Source organism: Panthera uncia, chromosome B4 (assembly GCF_023721935.1).
Source record: "Panthera uncia isolate 11264 chromosome B4, Puncia_PCG_1.0, whole genome shotgun sequence".
Classification (NCBI taxonomy): Eukaryota; Metazoa; Chordata; class Mammalia; order Carnivora; family Felidae; genus Panthera; species Panthera uncia.
The window spans coordinates 52,853,891-52,873,156 of NC_064809.1; the positions used below are offsets into that span (position 1 = coordinate 52,853,891).

At 43.5% G+C, this 19,266-nt stretch overlaps 2 protein-coding genes across 7 annotated transcripts in view; both read right to left on the reverse strand.

Moving 5' to 3' along the window:
- LOC125920141 (cationic amino acid transporter 3-like) overlaps positions 1-2,982 on the reverse strand; it is a 73,017-nt gene extending 70,035 nt beyond the window's left edge. For 5 of the 6 annotated variants that reach the window (XR_007456967.1, XR_007456969.1, XR_007456968.1 and 2 more), the window contains exon 1: positions 1,363-2,982. Coding sequence is in view for 2 of the 6 variants with exons in the window: in XM_049627144.1 (XP_049483101.1) it covers positions 1,363-2,775 (1,413 nt within the window). In the remaining 4 variants the exon portion in view is untranslated. Of the gene's footprint in view, positions 1-750 lie in introns of those variants that run through there. The other variant, XM_049627143.1, reaches the window with a different exon arrangement.
- The window catches only part of LOC125920134 (cationic amino acid transporter 3-like), a 243,503-nt gene that overhangs the window by 49,107 nt on the left and 175,130 nt on the right, over positions 1-19,266 (reverse strand).

Genomic DNA, 19,266 nt, shown 5'->3' on the forward strand with positions numbered 1-19,266 from the left:
TAGAAGTACAAGTTCTGGGTCCCACCTAGACCTACTGAATTCCAAAAGCTGGAGGCTGGGCACAGCAATCTGTGTTTCCACAAGCCCTCCAGGTGAGGTGACACCCACCGAAGTTTGAGCACCACTAAGCAAAGGACTATTCCTTGTCTTTCTCCACCCCCTTCACTGTGACTTTAGTGAGTTAAAGAGACAGCACTGAGCATTCCCAGCTCAGTCCCTTTCACTTTTTTTCTTGGGTTTCTTCTTTTATCCAAAACCAAATTAGCCACAGGACACATGATATATCTAATAAGGGGTTAATATCTAAAATATATAAAGAACTTACACAACTCAAAACCAAAAGGCCAAATAATCCATTAAAAAGTAGACAGAGAACCTAAATAAATATTTTCCAAAGAAGAGATACTAGATGACAAACAGACACATGAAAATGCTCAGGATCACAAATCATCAGGGAGTATAAATTAGAACTACAATGAGATATCACTTTACACCTGTCAGAATGGCTAAAATAAAAATAAACAAGAAATAACGTGTTAGTGTGGATATGGAGAAAAAGGAACTCTCATGTACTGTTGGTGGGAATGTAAATTGTTGCTGTCATTATGGAAATCAGTATGGAAATTCCTCAGAAAATTAAATATAGAACTACCATATGATCCAGTATTTCTGCTATTGGATATTTACCCAAAGAAAACAAAAACATTTTTTCTAGTTTCTTTTAAAAATAACTTGTTTAAAGTCAGTATGCAATACAGACACAATTGAAAAGTACACAAGTAAAAAAAAAGAAAAAAATAGGAGGAGAAGACACATTCTTCACTACACAATACACACAGAGCTCTTTCCCCTACCACCATTTCATGGAGACCCAGCTTTCCATGTGCTCAAGAGTACTCTCCATATTATGCAGGGGGACCTGACTGCACTCACGTGTGATGATGCCAAGCCAAATCTGTACTGGCACTAATGAGTTCAAGGTGTACACTTCTGACCTTAATTGAAGTGGGATTAATTGACCAGGCTGTGCTGGATCCCATAGCTGAAGTAGATAGCAAACCCAATCAGCATCCAGACACCAAACAGGGCCCAGGTGTCAGCTGTCATCTGAATCATAAGGCAAACATTCACAAAGATGGTCAGTAGTGGGAGGAGAGGCAGAGCAGGGACCTTAAAGGGAAGGGGACTGGAGTTCTGTGGCTGTCTCCAGATGACCCCAGTAATCCCAATGATGAGCACCAGGAGCACCACAACCACTGAAATCCACACTGGGTCTCCAGAAAGCAGAACTGGCCACTGGGCCAGCACCAGGCAAAGAAGAGTGAGCAGCAGAACAAGCAGTGAGGAGCAAACATAGACAACCTGGCCAGAGAGTGGAGTGGGGGTGGAGCCGCCTGGAAAAAGTAGTCCCTGTAGAGTCAGCTTCTCTGCTGCAGGTCCATTCTCCTCCTGCACCTCTGCTTCATTTCCTCCAGTCCTCCTCTGAGGCTGATACCTGATGATGAGAACACAAGTAGCCAGCAAAGAGTAAGCTAGCAGGGCCCCAACTGACATGAGGTCCACAAGATCAGTGAGTCTAAAGAAGAAGGCCATGATGGCTGCAATAATGCTCAAGATCACAGTGGCCACGATGGGGGTGTCTGTGCCAGTTTGGATCCTGGCAAGGACAGGGAACAGGAGCCCATCCTGTGTCATCATGTATATCAGATTACGTATGGGGAACATAAAGCCAAAGATGCTGATGGAAAGACTACAGAGGAATCCAAAAGTTACAACATAGCAGGCATGGGCCCAGCCAACATGGAGAAATGCCTCAGGCAAGGTGCTCCCAGGTTGGAGCTGGTAGTAAGGCACCATAAGTGTAAGTGCTGAAGAGACACCAAAATACATCAAAAAGCAGATGAACAGTGAAATAACAATGCCCATGGGGACAGAATACTGGGGATTTCGGGCTTCTTCGACTCTGGTAACAATAATAGTGAAACCTATAAATGAGTAGAAACAGGTAGCTGCTCCACGGAGAATCCCCTTGAAGCCAAAAGGCACAAATCCTCCATAGCCCAGAGGGCCTAAGCTTGAGGTGTCATTGAGTCCAGCCTTTACGTAGTCCTCTTCTGTGAGCTTCCAGTTGTGCAGGTCCCCCTTAATGAAGCCAGCAATGATGACAAAACTGAGGGTCAAAAGTTTCACCAATATGACCACTTTGGAAACCAGGAAAATCCAACTACTCCTCAGAATCAACAATTCCATGAGCAACAACACAAGGCCCACAACAATGAATCCTAGAATTTCTCCAAGGACCTGGGAAACATTTGGTGAGATGCTCTCATGCAGGGTCTGAGATATCTGGTTCCCAAGCAGATTGTCGAAAGCTAAGGTCCAAGCCCGGGCCACAGTGGCTGTATGAGCAACAAAGAAGATGATGAGGTTCCAGCCAGTGATGAAAGCCCAGAGTTCACCTAGAGTGACGTAGCTGTAGAGATATGAAGAGCCAGAATAGGAAACCTGGACACCAAACTCTGCATAGCACAGCCCAGACAACACAGAAGATAGGCCGGCCACCAACAAGCAGATCACAATGGATGGTCCTGCTTTATCTCTAGCCACCTCACCAGCCAGTATATATATACCTACACCCACTGTGCAGCTCACACCCAGGGCCACTAAATCTAGGGTGGTCAGTCTTCTGTCAGGGCCCATATCGGCCGCGTATTCCTTCAGCATATGTCTGCGTACCAGCTTTTGACCAAATCTGCGAAGTGCCAGACACAACATTCTAGCTGGAATTGAAGAGGATTCTGGGATCAGAGAGCTGCAGCAAGTTCAGGTGCCATGAGTCTGGGATCAGGTTTGATGAGGCTGAGTTAAACTGAGTTGGGTTGGGGCTGCCAGGTTCCATTGCTCAGGCTTCACAGCTACTGCTTCATATTTTTTCTTCTATGTGCTATCCCTCCTTAAAGCCTAGAAAAACAATAAATATTTACTGAACAAAGGTGTTCAACCAACCGACCAAAGCTCAGAAATCCCATGTCACTTGTTGCAGCACAAATATCACAGAAACTGACACAAAAGACATCATAGAAAAATCAACCCTGCTTTCTCCTCCCAGAAAAAAGGGTTGAATACCTCCCAACATTCTCCCTTTTTACACACCACATGATATCTTCCCATTTGGGTTCCCCTAACTGATGTAGCTTCATGTACTAATTAAGCTGTAAGACACAAGAAGGAATGCATATAATGTGCAATAATCCACACGTGGGATGTTTGCATGGTGCTTGAGTTTGAGTTATGACACATTAATTATAGACTAGTGGACCTTGTTGCAATTACAGAACCATTTTTTAAAATATCAACTGAATTTAAAATACAAATTTGGTCTCCTGGTCTTTAAACTCTTAGCCCTGAAATCAGTAGCAAGTTTGGATGTCACTTTGGTTCCCTTTCTCCTCATTCTGCATCAACTGTTTAGTTGTACTGATGGCAAAGAAAGTACAGTCCAACCCTTCCCTTTATACACCTAGGCCCACAGGACACTGCAAAAAGGGAGGAAGAGGGAGAAAGAGGCAAGGCCTTCATAACTACCTGCAAGAAGAAAAAGAACAGGCTGTCTGATAAGAAAACACTGGAGAAATAGGTGCAGCATTCAACCAAAGGTCCATTACTAAGAAGGGAGAAGAGCCAAAACAGCCTTTGTGTGTGTGTGTGTGTGCATGCATTCTGACCTTAAATGAACTTTACCCATAGCAACCAGGAAAAAGTTCACTACGGTTGTATGTCTACAATTGTGAAAGTGTGATGTGTAGAGAGGAAAGAAGTAGCTCACAATCAAAACAATTCCTTCTGTCTCCTCCTGTCTGACTTCTAGGAGAGAAGATGAGCTCACTTCTGCAGACAGTCTCCTCACTGGCTACCCTGTGCTCAATAAACACCCTGCACCATCTGTGATGTCAGCTTCCAGCAGCCTGGAGACCGGGAGAGCAGCAAGCTGCCCTGCTTTATGAGCTTGTATTAAAATACTCACTTGGAACTCCATACTAATTTTTCACAAAGAGTTATTTTTAACTCATTCATACCATGGTCTGAATATAACAAATATACATTCTTAATGAATGAACGCTGCATGTGGTTCTTCTTTTCCCCTACTCCCTTGCTGCTGTTCAAATGATCAGCTCCACAAGGAAAACAAAGCTTTGGATGAACAATTGACAACAATGTCCCGAAAAAGGCTCTGGAGAACAGAGGGAAAAAAGTCACATAGCCCACGCTCTCCTCCATATTCGGGCTTTAGTTTTGAAAGAATTTAAAGAAATGTCAGAGGCTTCTAAAGAGAGAAAGGTCAAGTTAAAATTGAAAAGTCTTCTCTGTAGATGATCAAAAAGAACCCTTGGGTTACAGTTCAGACCTGTTTACAAATCCATCTAGATTCCTTATTTGCCACCCACCAGTTCCAATGTTATGATTTACTAACGAGCATGCAAGATAGATAAGGAGAATAACTTCTTAATTCATGGAATATTTTCTGCTCTATGAATGTAATTGATGTACCCACCCCCGCCCCCACCAACGCCAGGCTTCAGACCCTTCACTGATGCCCCACTGCCCTTCCTTCCTAGTCCTTCCTTCCCTTCATCATCTGACCCGTGATTATTTCTCTAGCCTTATTCCTTGGTGCTAAATACTTGTGGGGCCTAGGGTTACTGAGTTAGACCACACATTGAAAATTCAAGGCTCAAATACAACAACAACAACAACAACAACAACAATCACAACTACAACAACAACAATGACAATAGTATCTTTACCTGCAGATGTCTCATCTTATTTCTGGAAGAGGTAGTGATGGGTACTACAGTGGTGTGAGCAATAAACATTATGTCAGAAATTTTGAATTTGAGCCCTGGTTCTGCTTGACTACGTAAACTAGGGTAATTTGCTTAATCTCTCTAAGCCTCAGTTTCCGCATCTACAAGGAAATTTACTTGACTTCTCTTACTGAACCAATGTGAGAATTGGATAAGAAGATACAAACTATCACACACTCCTGGTGGGAGTGTAACTGGGGTCACCATTCTGAAGCACAGTCTTAGTGGAATTAAGAATGCACACACCCTCTCACCCCACAATCCCTCTACAAGGTGAATACTCCAAGGAAACTCCTGAATTAATAAGGAGGTCCTTATGAGCATATTCATCACAGGACTATTTGTGGCAGCAGGAAGTTGGAAGCTATGCCAGAGTCTGTTACTAGAGGGATATAGAAGTAAAATGTGTCATATATGCACAATTAAATACTGCACAGCACTCAGAATAATAAAGTAGATTTACAGGAAGAAACATGGGTAGAGCTAAGAAACAATGTTAAGTGGGAAAAGTAAAAGAATGATGAAGTGTATAGCACAATGCCACTTATATTCATTTTAAAACCTGCCAAAATGAGTATATTTGTCAAGGATATACATATATCTATTAAGAATGTCAGATCATTTGCTCAAAACATTCCACTGGTTTCCTTTTTATTCAGGATTTGAGCCAAAGTCTGCATTTACAATGGCCTACAAATACCACAGTATTTATCACTGACCCAGCTACCTCTCAGCCTCTGTTTCTTTCTCTTCCCACTCATTTTTCTGTAGTCACTGGCCTCCTAACCATTCTGGTCTCCTAACCCTGCCTTGGAGGAAACCTAATGAGGCTGTTAAATAATTATTTTCAAGTTCTCAGAGTTTCAGAGAAATGGAATTTAAATGAAGCATCTCCAGGGATTATATCAATCCCTCTGTATCCAAGCACAGCTCCTTCCTGTTCCCAAAGTATATATTCTCTCGGCCTTCTTCAATATCAAGACAATGAAAACTCTGGAGCCAATCAAGCCAGTGGCACCCCAACAAGTATAAAGTTTCTTGGATAGTTGAGCTTCCCCAGAGTTTCCAAACTTCTAACTCAGCAGACCTGGAATGAAGTAGGGGGCAGTCAGGAATACAAGTGTAGAAGCTCTGAGTTTGGAGTGGGAGCTTTAATTAATAGTGAGTGTGGTGCATGAGTACATCAACACTTCCACAGTGGAAACAGGTCAGAATACATATGAAAAGGTAAACAGGACAAAACTACTATGACACTGGGTCTGAGTCTCATATCCAAAGGTAGAAAAAATTAGTTAACAAATCCAAATGCAAAATGGAATCTTCCCATTTTCTCTTTCTGTTTGTGCCTTCTCTAGAAGTTTGTGTTCAATCATAGTCCTTCTTTTATTCATTCAACAAATATACTGATCCCATTTATTGAGCTATGCACATAAAGCGAAGGAAAACACAAATATCCCTGCATTCATGTTGCATATATCTTGCAGTAGGAAGCAAACAATAAACAAATAAGCAATATGAATATAGATTGTGTTGGATTTTCAATCAGTGCTATAGAGAAAAGGGAAGCAAGAAAAGGTTAGGATGTACTCAGAAGGGGTGTTGTGATTATAAAATGGGGATCCAAGACAGCTTCACCTTCACACTGTTGTGCAACCATCATCACCATCAGGTCTAGAACTTGTTCAACTTCCTCAGGTCAAACTCTGCACCCATTTAACAGTAACTCCCCATTCTCCCCTCTGAGCAGACCCTGCACACCACCATTCTACTTTTTGTCTCTATAAACTTGACTAGGCTAGGTACCTCATATAAGTGGAATTATACTATACTGTCCTTTTGTTTCCTGGGTTACCTTTAAGCCTTCAAACATGTATAATTAAAATGGAACTAGGATATAGGAGAAGGCTGCTCTTCCTCCTCTCCTCAAGTAGCAAAGTGACGTGAAAGTCTTAAATATTCATTCATTCAATAAATATTAAGCACCTTCTATTTTTTAAGAGTTTTGAGAGAGAGAGAGAGAACACAAGAGCAAGCTCATGAGAGCGAGTGGAGGAGGGCAGAGAGAATCCCAAGCAGTCTCCATGCTGTTAGCACAGAGCCTGAGGCAGGGCTCAAACTCACAAACCATGAGTTCATGACCTGAGTCAAAACCAAGAGTTGATGCTTACCTAACTGAGCGACCCAGACACTGCCCCAAACACCTTCTAAAAGCCAGTCCTAGTGCTTGGTGCTACAAAAAACAATGGTGAGGAAAAAGACATGTTCCCTTCTTACGTGGCACTCATTGTCTTTCACAATGTTCTTATATCATATTCCTGCCCAAAATGTGTAATCTGAATCTAATGATAAAAGTGACCAGTCTATAGGAGCATCTGGGTGACTCAGTTAGTTAAATATCCCACTTTTGATTTTGACTCAGGTCATTACCTCATGGTTTGTGACATTGAGCTCTACGTCAGGCTCTGCTGCTTATAGTGGGGAGCCTGCTTGGGATTCTATCTCCCCCCTCTCTCTGCCCCTCCCCCACTCATCCTCTCTCTCTCTCTCTCTCTCTCTCTCTCTGTCAATAAATAAAAAAATATATATAAAAGATCAGTCTACAAAACAACTTTCTACAGGAAGTTGACTTTCTAGAAAACAAATGACCTGTGCTGTTTAAAACTGTCAATGTCAGGAATGACAGTCTGAGGAACTGTTGCAGATTAAAGGAGAATAAAGAGACATGACAATGAAATGCAGTGTAGATCACTGAACTGCATTTAGATCAGGGAGAAACATTTTAGTATAAAAAATTGGACAATTAGTAAATGTTGAATATGGATCATATTTCATACACACACACATACATTGGACAGAGCAAGCAAATGTGGGAAAATATTAACAATTGCTCAATCTTGGTGAAAGCTAAAAGAGTGTTAATTGTACTATCCTTGCAGTTTGCTGTAGGTTGTATATTTTTCCAACTAAAAAATGTAGGAGGAAAAGTAGAGTGTTCCACTAGTAAATGTTATGAATTCTCCTTCCTTGAATGCCCTTTATAAACAAGATTGCCATCACTTTTGGCTGGAACAAAACCCCACTGAGAATGACCTAGTACCAGATCAGGAACTTTAGATTAGAAGAGTGGGTGCAGGTAAAATTAATTTATCTTTGATTTACACCAAAATTGTCAACAAGCAAAAATACCTGAAAAGAAACACAACCTTGGCTCATGTTAATACAGTTATAAAAATTCCATACTCTTATTATCATTTTGTGGGATCACTAGTAAACCAAGGCCATGGAATTCAACCATAGAGGCATTTGGGAACATGTGCAGAAGCTGAAGGCAGAGAAAAAATTGTATCTGGCAAATAGGGGTACGAGGTATATGCAAGACCTAGGGATACATAAAGAGTGTGGTGAAGGAGAACAAGATTTGTTAAGCTAAAAGTAATGTACATGTTATTTCAGTTAACCCCCATAACAGTCCAATAAAAAAGTATTATTATTCCACTTTACCGACTGAGAGGTTAGACAACTGTCCCAAGCTCATTTAGTCAGTACAAAGAAAAGCTGGAATTTAAAATTGGGTTTTTGTTACTTCAGAAACCATGTTCTTTCTACTGCAGCACCCTACCTCCACAAAGAGTGAAGACTGTACAGCATAGCTATCCAAGCAGTATTTGAGCTGGTTGTTTTATTTATGCCAAGGTCACCTTCTGCTAATGTCTTCCCTTTCCTCCCGAATATATACTGATGGGCCAGAAATGGAGGTACTGAGATCATTAAATCTGAAAGTGGTATGTGGCCAGGTCTTGCTAAAATCCAAACCTAATATAGGGCCAAAATGTCTCCAGACTATCTTTTTAGCTGCCAAGAAAGATTCCAAAGCATCACCATAGCTATTTCAATAGTTCCCAGATATGATTTTACAGCTAATTATAATTTCTGCTCACAACATTAGCCCATCTCCTTTTGCTTGGCTTTTAGTAGAAATATAAGATAGTAGATTTCTAGATGCCAAATACAAAAGTCGCCTTCTGAGACTCCTTTCATCATTCCATTCCAAATATTTTCTAGTCACTACCTCATTCTTTTTTTATTTTTTTAAGTTTATTAATTTATTTTGAGAGAAAGAGAGAGAAGGAGAGAGCGAGACAATCCCAAGAAGGCTACTCAAGGTTGGTACAGAGTCCAATGCAGGACTTGAACTCACAAACCATGAGATCATGATTAGGGCCAAAACAAGACTCAGATGCTTAACCCACTGAACCACCCAGGCACCCCAGTCACTACCTAATTCTTGAGAAAAAGAACTATCTTCGGTGCAGGTAGGGTCTGCTAAAGAAGAAAATGAAACCCTGATTCTCATTGTGTAAAGGAAGATGGGGATGGGGAGCAGACATTTTCTAAAATGGTAGCCTAAAGGCAGGAAGATGGTTGCAATTTCCCTGACAACATAAAAATCTCCAGTTTGGGCTTCCCAAACCTCAGTCTCTCTCTAGGTTTCCAAATGCTGCTGGTACACACCGCCACAGAACATCTGCCACAAATGACGACAGCCCTGACTGGAACAGATGAGGGTAGGAAGGCAGATGGTGCCAGTTTAAGCACGATGGTTTAACAAAACATCTTTTTAAGCTTCCTAGTTCACTTGGCCATTTGCTCCCCAGACTTGGCTTCCAATCACAAGCAGATTGAGAATGTTCACCAGAGAATGGCAAAACCCAGAAGAACCAGTACCATAAAAATGTCAGCTCACTAGTCAATCCAAAATGTGATTAATCCTTTCCAGAGCTAAAATGGAAGACAGATGCTGATAAAAGGACTTCAGCTATGTCAGAGTGATCATTCCGGCTTGATTGTGGCTGAAAACTAGAGACTGCCCTAGTATTATGTATATATTATATATGGGCATGAGTGTTCCCCATTGTTACCCATGTCTGTGAGCAGCTCAGAGTTCATGGCACCTAGAATATTGTTAGTATTTATTAATCATCCATGGAAATAAGAACAAAGACCACTGCATATCAGGCATTACTACACACCTCTGTCTATTTTTGGATCTCCTCATTATTTTTTTAAACTTATAAATGAATATGGACTTGAAATAAGGAGTAGTAGACATTCTGAACATTCTATTAGTATAGGAAGATCAACACAGAAGATAAAGGATTGCCTTTCTATTTTAGTTTAAGAAGGAAGAAAACCCCAAATATGTTTAGAAACGAGAGGATTGACAAAGCATCTAAGGATCCTGACTTTTTTATTCAGGGAAATTCCATAAAAAAATGGAAGTGAGAAATTCCAGCTGAACTCATTGGTTTCAGATATTTGGGGATCACAAACTTAGCCCTCAATTCAATTCAGTTGACATGAAGTCACAAGGTGCACTTAGCACCTTGTCCACACTAGACCTCGATCTAGTAGGTTTTTATGGTTTGCAAATAGTGTACCTCCTGCCATACTCCCTGGTCCACCCTCCTTGTCCATATTGGTAACTTGAATAACGAGATTCTCTCAGCTCTCGCTCACATTCACCCAGCAGCCATCATAAAATATTGCCCTTGAAGCAGAATAAAACCCCAAATCACCTTCTTACTGACCACTGCATTGCACCCAGATTACTGAAGTATGAGTGCTCTCTACCCTCTTTATGGAAAATGACACTTTCCTCATGTCTTAAAAAGACACACACACACACACACACACACACACGACACATTCTCTCTCTCTCTCCAGATGTATAGTTTTCTATTCTCTATTAAGTCCAAACTTCTAAGATCATACTTCTACGTCTTTCTTTTCACTGTTCTTCTATCACTTACTCCAATTAAACTTTTCTGTGGCTCCTGCTTCAACAGGACAATTCTTTCATCATGCATGCACATTATGCTAGCATTAACATCAGCCCTCACACAGGCTGTCCCTCTGTGTCCACAACACACTCTTTCCAAACCCTGTTCAACATGAGCTTCCTTCCAGAAGCTTCTCTTGGCAACCTACAGATAAGTATCTTATCTATCCAGTATGCTCTCCTTGCCCCCTGCTGTCCTGTCACTAATGTCCAGTGGTGTAACTCACTGGCCTAGAATTTTGCCCTTAGACAACACCCAGTTAAGGAATATGGTAGGAGTTGTAGATGGTAAGGTGGAGCCCAGGGACAGAGTTTTTGGCTCATGATGCTTTCAGCTTGACTTTCCTTTCCCAGCTGATATCTGAGACACAAAGAGTTACTTGGCCACGGCCAAGGAAGTATCCCAGGCTCTATGGCCCAGTTTGGCGATGTCAGAGATCTGACACGAGAACTGAAGTCCAAGTAAAATATTAATAGGTGCAACCAAGATTTGAGCTCGAAGGCATGGAAGCTTTCGAATGGCCTGCTCATTAGATAAAGAGGAAACTCAGCCACCTCTTCTAACTCACCTACCTACCCTAAAACTCCCAGCACTACACTTCTCAAATGACATCCCAGTCAGGAAAAGTATGAATTTCAAGTCAGTGAAAACCCATCCTGATGCAGACTAAGACACTCCACACCATTTGTATGTAGACCAAATTCCTCCACCCAAATGTAGACTAAAATCTATTTAGATGTAGACCAAATAATCTTTGCTTCATTCCCACAATACCCATGGGGTCCCTGTTACATGCAGACACAACACTAGTATCAATGAATAATTATTTGGGTACACAATCAGATAGCCAGACCTCCTCTACAGGCTGTATAGACTCTACATTCTCTAGTATCTTTCTGGGGTAGTTGTGAACAAGACACCCTTTCTTAGTCCCTTTGGAATAACTGCATTAAATGCAACATTAATCACTCATGTTTTCACTCATATAGGCTAGTTTCAGGCAGAATCCAGTTTTCAAAATTCTTTTTTTTTTATTTATCTATTTTCTTTGAGAGAGACAGAGACAGCACGAGCAGGTGAGGGGCAGAGAGAGACATCGGGAGAGAGAAAATAATGAGCAGGCTCCACACTGCTAGCGCAGTGCCCAATGCAGGGCTCAAACTCACAAAACCATGAGATCAGGACCTGAGTCGAAACCAAGAGTTGGATGCTTAACTGACTGAGACACCCAGGTGCCCCACAGTTTGGGAAATTCTTAACATTTCTCTATCCCACCAAAACAAGATGATCATCTTGATAAATTAGAAAATACTGAGCCTCTGCTTCTAGAGGTTTTCAGAAACTAGATGAGATACCAGGAAGAATCAGAATGAGATTTTCCAAACAAGAATCCTAAGGAGACCAGGGGAAATCCAGGAAGGGTGTGCAATAAGGGATTAGAAAATGATATGATGTATTGATGTCAACAGTGAAAATCAATTTCTTCTCTACTTCTTGTGATTTTCTACTTCCTTTTCCTCAACCCTGAATCCTGTTGACACCTAATAAAAGTCCTCAGGAGAAAGTATTAGAAGGAAATCCATATTCCTGTCCACCTTATTTTCCAAACTACAATTGTAACATAGGATGGCCATTGTTTACAATGAGCCCTGATACACACTCATTTTTATCAAGAAGCTTTGTTAAATAGCTATATTTTGCCCCCCCCCCCATCCTTGCTTTCCTTGTAAGAAGAGAATCTAGAAATTCATGCAGTGTCCAATCCATCACTACACTCTGGCTCCACTTTCAGACTAGCAGTTTTGAGTGGTCAGAGCCTATGGCTCCTTCTTCCATGTACCTCCTCCCAATATTCACCCTCAGTAATATACTGCACACAAGGTGGCTTTGGAAAGGCCTACTATCTCTCTGGTATCTTTCTTATCTTTAAATGTGTTCTCTCCTTTCATGTAAGGACTCAGCTGTCTTTCTCTCTGTCCTCTCTCACCAGAGTGTGCTTGGTTCTTCTTATAACCCTAGGTATCTGCTCCACACTACCACCAGCTCCGTTGGAAAGTTGTTTTGTTTTGTTGAAGGGAAGACACCAGATCATCTGGGTCATATGTAAGTTGTATCATATCTCAGAGTCCTGAGTTCTTATCCAAATATAGATCAGTATGACTTCTCTACCAAGATCCATCTGCCTCACCCCAGGTCAGGAAACATAATGTACAACAGAGTGACAGCCACCAGCCTTAAGGGATAATCTTTATCCCTCTTCCCTAGTTTTTTCTAAACTCCAATCTGTTTTGTGATTTCTGTGATGAAAAAAGAAAAAAAAAAGGAAGAGGATAAACCAAAAACTATAATCCAAAAATAATAGTCATCAATTTGCAATATACTTGGTGAAGGATATTTGCCTCTACACATGATTTTGCTTAAACTAAGGTTAAAATGAATCTGCTTTCTGGAAGCACTTACCACGTACCCATTGATAATGGAGAAAAGTTGCCCAAGAAATTCTAGAAGGTAAAAGAAAGACAACCTAGGAATCAATATTTGCCACATTTAATCCATAAAACAGGCTTTATGCATAGATAAGTGTTGTCTGGGATTCTGGTGTTGGAGTACTGCCCACAGTATACATGACATTGGGGAGTGGGGGAGGGTGGAGAACAGTTTAAGACTCCAAGGGCCTTGAGGAGTTACAAATAGATTTTGTGATAAGAACAAACTGCCTCTTGGAGACCCAGTAAGTCAGACCTATTTTCAACTTCTCTTCCAATCCTTATTAATTAATATGCCTATCATGAATATAAAATTCATAGATTCCAAAAGAAAAAAAAACAGAGCCTTCAGTTTTCAAGGTTTATTTAGCACTGTTCATAACAATATGCTTGGGAACTCAGATGAGCCTTCATACAGTTTTAAAGATCACTAGGCAGCCACACCCCAGTGGAACTTGATAATCTAGTCTCCTACAGCCCGCCGTGGCCTATAATCAATCCCTACCACCTTTCTGACTTAGATAAGAGAGGCAGTGAGATATGTTCAGCAATTAAAAAAAATAGATATTTAGCTCCTTAAGCATGGAGAAAGAAGTACTCCCTCTTGATGATAGACCACTTTATCAAACTAGACCTGCTATTCTACAAAGTCCATTCCAATGCCTTCCCTAAAAAGATATGATACAGAGACTTTCAGAATCTCCTGTGAGAAAGTGTGGCAAAGCAAGAAGGAGGCAGCAGAGCCAGGTGGAAGAATCTTCATTCATTTAAAGAACATGTCTAAGGATACTATGTCCTTGGCTCAGTGGGAAAGACAAAACTGATAAAGCAAGCCCTGCACCAGGTCATAAAGGAAAGGCCAAGAAGGAGGGCAGGGCAAAGAAGTGGGAAGGACTCTGGAGAGGAAACACCAAAGAATAACCTTCCCTCATATTTTCCTCAACAGAGCTGAGAACATTTTTGGTCTGGAAGAGAACAGAGTGTAGGCTTTCAAATCACTCTGACTCCAACAAACCTGTTTGCCCTTCCCAAATTTGAAAGGTTTCTGGTCTGCCCCCTCAGTCCACAGTCCAGCCATGAAATACTTTCTGCTCAAACCCACAGGGCATAGATAGCCAGCAGTACTCCAAGGTCAGCTTTCTTCCTCTCTGGCTCCATCTCAGTTTTTTTTGCCAACTGTATAAACACAAAAAAGTCACTTACCAATGGAATTTTCCTACCTCAGAGGAGAAAGACCTGATGAGAAAGTGCAAGCCAAACCCAGGGAAAGGTAAGAACTTGGCCAAGTAGAGTCAGGCTTGGGAGTTAAGTGCAGCTGTGCCCACGGGGAGTCGGGGAGTTGTGGCCCTGGAGATGTCAGGCACTGGGGAGGTGGGGCCTCTGTGGAGGCAGGGCTCTAAGGAGGCTGGGCCCTTGGGGAGGTAAGGATTTGGAGAGGCCAGGGCCTGGGAAGGGTGGGAAAGGGTAAAGGAGATTCCTTAACTGGAATCTGGGAGGAAATCTGGAGGTGGGCAATGGAAGACTAGTGGGGCCCTGCACAGGTGAGGAGGTGGACTGAGGGCTTAAATGGGACTTTGTTGCAGACTGTGACAGCCAGATGTGAATTTAGAAATAAACAACCTCCACAGAGTCCTGCATATGGAGGAAGTGGTGGTTTGCAGGAGGAGATTGTGGAGAGCCAGTTGGAGCCAAGCCTGTGGTAATTGGGAAGCCAGTCCAAGATCCAGTTAGAGTCCACTCAGCAGTCCTTTAAACAGGATAGAAGCACCCCTCCTCCACCAGCCACCTCTCACAGGATCTCCTATTATGTTCGTCAAACACTCCTATCCATAGGTTCCTCAAACACTCCCATCTATGCCATCCATATCCACCCACTCACCTAGTTTCCCATCATTCCAGAAATAAAACTAAAAGGGAACTGGCTTGAGCTTCACCACAAAGGATTTACTGATACAGTCATTCAGTGTTTATAGCACATTCTAACTGAGTATGCATTGAGCATTGTGCTAGAGGAAGTAAGGACAAAGATATAGTCCCAGGGTACAGAGCTTCATGCTCTAGACATTCAAAACATAGGGTTGTAAGACCCTGAACAATGACCAAAGAAAGGTTCCTCCTTATTCCCAGAACATTAATCTTCAAACAGAGGCAAGACTCTCAGTGACAAAGAAGGTACTTAGAGACAGAGGGATGAATGCACAAGTGATAGACCCAAGAAGCCTTGTACCTCAGGGAAACGGGGCACCACTGCTGCTGCTTGATAGTGCTGAGAGTCCTCTAAACCCTAAAGTAGGTTCCTTAAAGACTTGGGTGTAGTTTCAGGGAGGGGAGAGAAGGGCAGTGGCAGGTCCCTAAAGGGACAGAGTATTTACTACCTATACTAAGACAGCACATTGAAATTGGAACAGAAAGAATTGTTCCATTTGTAAGGAAGAACCTCCAACTGAGGAAAACCTACAAATTACATTGACCCTGCCCTAACACATCTCCAGTAGGTATGGGACAAGGGCACTAACGGAGCACCTCCTTTGTTCCAGGTACTATGCTGGGTAGTGGATGAGAGGCCCAGCCAAGACTATGGAGCCAGAATTCCTAGAGGCAAAGGAAATAGGCAGGAACTGGAAGGATGGCTGTCATGACAGAACAGTAGGGGAGGGGCATCTATGTGTTTGATTTGCATCTATTCCAACAGTCCTAGGATGTCTTCCCCTGCTACAAGCTGAAATTTTTCCCAGATGTGCATCTGCTTGAGGGAAAGAAGGGAAGGTGCAGGGGAAGAGTCTCCCTTTCCTTGCATCTAGTCCCAAGGCAATCTTTTCCATTCTCCCTGTGCTATTCACTACCTGCTGGGTAGAGAGTAGGTGGCAGGGGGTGGTGGTGTGGGGAATGCCAGGGCCTCCATACAATCAGCAGGTAATGAAAAAACTGGTCCAGGCACCCTCCTTCCCTCCCTCTCACAGGCTACCAGGGGTCCTCAGCCTGGATATGTATCCATGCACCACCTTTGGTGGCCAAGCCCTTCCAGGTGGACTTGTTGCCATTTCTCGATGCTGCCAAGGAGTCTTCCACCATCACTCTTGCCTTTGCTGTGGTGCCCCGGCCTGACCACTGCCTCCACAGTGGACACAACAGCTCTGAAGCCCCCACTTGTGTCCATACCCACAACCCCAGGCTGCTGTCTCTGCACCCTTGGCCTTGTAGACCCAACCTCAATGGTCGCCCAAGCCTGGATTGCATCTGTCTGGGAGAAGACAAAGAGAAAGGGGCCCTACATGTGCACCCTTTCCGCAAAGGAGTTCCAGATGGCTACAACCTCCAGAGGCAGGAGGGCATCCACAGTGAGAGCCAAGGCTGGCGGGGTCCCCTCAGGTGCTATGGAGATGCCCACTGTGGTGCCCTGACCCACCTGAGAGTTGCCAATTGAGCAGAGTTGGCAGGGAAGGGGAGACGTGGGTGAGGGGCAGCGGAGAGTCCATTGGTGGACAGTGACTAGGACTGCTTTGAGAAAGCACATCTGGGAGAAGCACACCTGTGAAATGACATGCTTGGTGAGGCTTTTCTGCAATCTCCTGATGCACTGCACACTTTCCTTTCTCTGTCCTCTCTCCACAAAAACAGCTCCCTACTCCCCCAGGTTTCTCTCTCCCCCAGTTCACCTCTCCACACTTCATACCTGACAAGTTTTGTGGCTCAAGTTATGCAGATTTTTGTGTTAATCCTAAGATCTTAAGATTTTTGTGTTAATCCTGAGTGTGCAAAAAATGGTTCAGTGCTGATCTAGCTGCGTTTCAGGGATGAGACAAGCTCAGGGTCTCCATGCTACTCCACCATCTTAACTTGGTCTCGCTAAGTTTTAATGATTTGTTTCTCCTTCTCCTCTCTCCTCCCTATCAGACCTGACCCCACCCACCTGTATCCTCAGTTGTGTTGAAGCCCACAGGATTGTGGGCAGTGGTGACAGAGGAAAGGAGTGGCTACTACCCTCACCCCTTTTCCTCCTTGTACTCTCCCCTGCCCTGCCTCCAGTGATGTGTGAGTCTCTCCTTGATTGTCCTTACTCTCCTCCTTCCACCCCCCACTATTGTCTACTGCCCTTCCCTGGGAAGTTGGTGCTTTTGTTTTTTTGGCGGGTTGGACAAGTGGAAGGAGGGGAATCAAAGATTCTGCCCCGGAGACCAGAATACGTGAGACTGGAGAAGGTGAAAGAAGCAGGTAAGGCAAAGGTTTTGCCTTCATATGGTAGGATTGTTTGGGGTCAGGCCCTGAACATTTTCTTACTTGAAAATCTGTTACAGTAAAACAAGTCAAGAGGAGAAAAAGAAGGAGCAAGTAGGGTGAGAGGCAGGAAAGGACATGGAATTTCAGTGTACAGGCTAAACTGGGGGGATCCAGGGACTACAGGTGCTTCCTAGAAGTGGGAGGATGCAGCCACCTTGTCCCCATCCCTCTCCCAGCCCAATTGCAGCTCTGGACTGTTCTCATCTCCCTCCCCTGGGACAGAAGCTGTGGCCCCACAATGTCATTGCCTTCCTGTATCCCCTGCATGTTCCCATCCTTCACTGCCTTCTTTTGCTTTGACCCATTACAATAAATTTTAAAGTAAAATAACAAAGAAAGGGACAGAACTGTCCCAAGGCTGGGGGTAGGGGTGGGGTGGGGGATGAATGCAGAGCGTTCAGAGTTGGGGGCGTAAGTCTCTCCTGGAGAAAGGAACAGAATGGGGGCCTGGCAGTTGGAGCCCACCCAGGTGATTTTACATGAAGTATCTGAACCTGAAGGTGTGGGAAGAGGGGAGAGGAGAGGAGGCAAAGGTGTGAGCCAGACACAGGGGAAGAGTCTGAAAGACACAGAGATAAGAGAAGCAAGGAAGAGAGATGGAAGGGAGGATAAGAGAGGGAACATGGATCTGAGTCTGGGGGAGGGAAGCAGGGAGGGAGACAGTCAGAAGGAAGAGTTGATGGCAGACTCAGTCCTGGAAAATCTCAGATCAAAAACTGTTTGGAGTCAGAGACACAGACAGATAGACAGACAGACAGATCTGCCTGAAAGAGATGAAGGTGAAGGAGGCAAAGTAGGAAGGAAGAAGAGAGGGCTATGGGTTGGCGGTGGGGAGGGAAGAAGACAAAGAGAGAGAAGGAGGCTGGTATGGAACAGGAGGAGAGAGCCAGGTCAGGGAGGGGGACATATATTGGCTTTATGATCCTCTTCCATCTCACCTGGCTCCATGCTGAGCTGGTCCCCTCTCAGGTGCTGCTAGGTGGTGGATGTGCCCAGAAAGCTGACAAGGTGAAGTTGCTGCCATCACTGCCCCAGGCTCCTTCCCAGTGTCAAACAGTGATCCCAGAGACCCCTATATGGATATGACACTACTTCCCCTACCATCTCCCCCCAAATGCCACAGTCAAAAGATTCCTGAAGCGCAGTGCTAAATGTTTCATGGTTAATGCAGCCTGGCACAGAGCGTGAATGAGGGAGTGGAGGCCAAGAAGAAAGCGAAGCAGAGGCAAGCAGGCAAGAGGGGCTGACAAGCTCTGGAGAAAGTGCTGGGGACAGATTGGTTTGGAATCACATGGGGAAGAGGGAGGAGAGGGTAAGAATCGGGACTATGTCTGCATTGAGAGCTAAATAAGCACCATGCAATGTAGAAGCAAAATAACATACTAGTGACTGTCCATTAATTTGGGGTCAACAATATAGCCACCTTCTGAGGTGTCACCATCAATGCCTTCAAGCAGCTTTTCACTAAAGGGCCTCCCAAAATATACATATAAAGCTCACAAAATGAGAAACTGAGGCAGAGATTAGAGACCTTGAAGCCAGTGTACATGCCTGAATCTAGGTTTCAAGGAAACAGTGATAAAGCGACCAGCCAAATTTGTAAAGACCTAAGAGTTTAATGGCAAGCTGGACTCTACCATTTCCCCAAGGCTTTCCTGGGGCTTTACAAAGACTAGCTCCCCAGCTCGTCTCAGGGCCATAGGAGACCCTAAGAACATTAACTCAAGCAATCTAAAGGGGAATTACTCTCTCTCCCCCGCCTTCCCTGCCAGCCACATTTGAGGGTCCCAGAGGCCA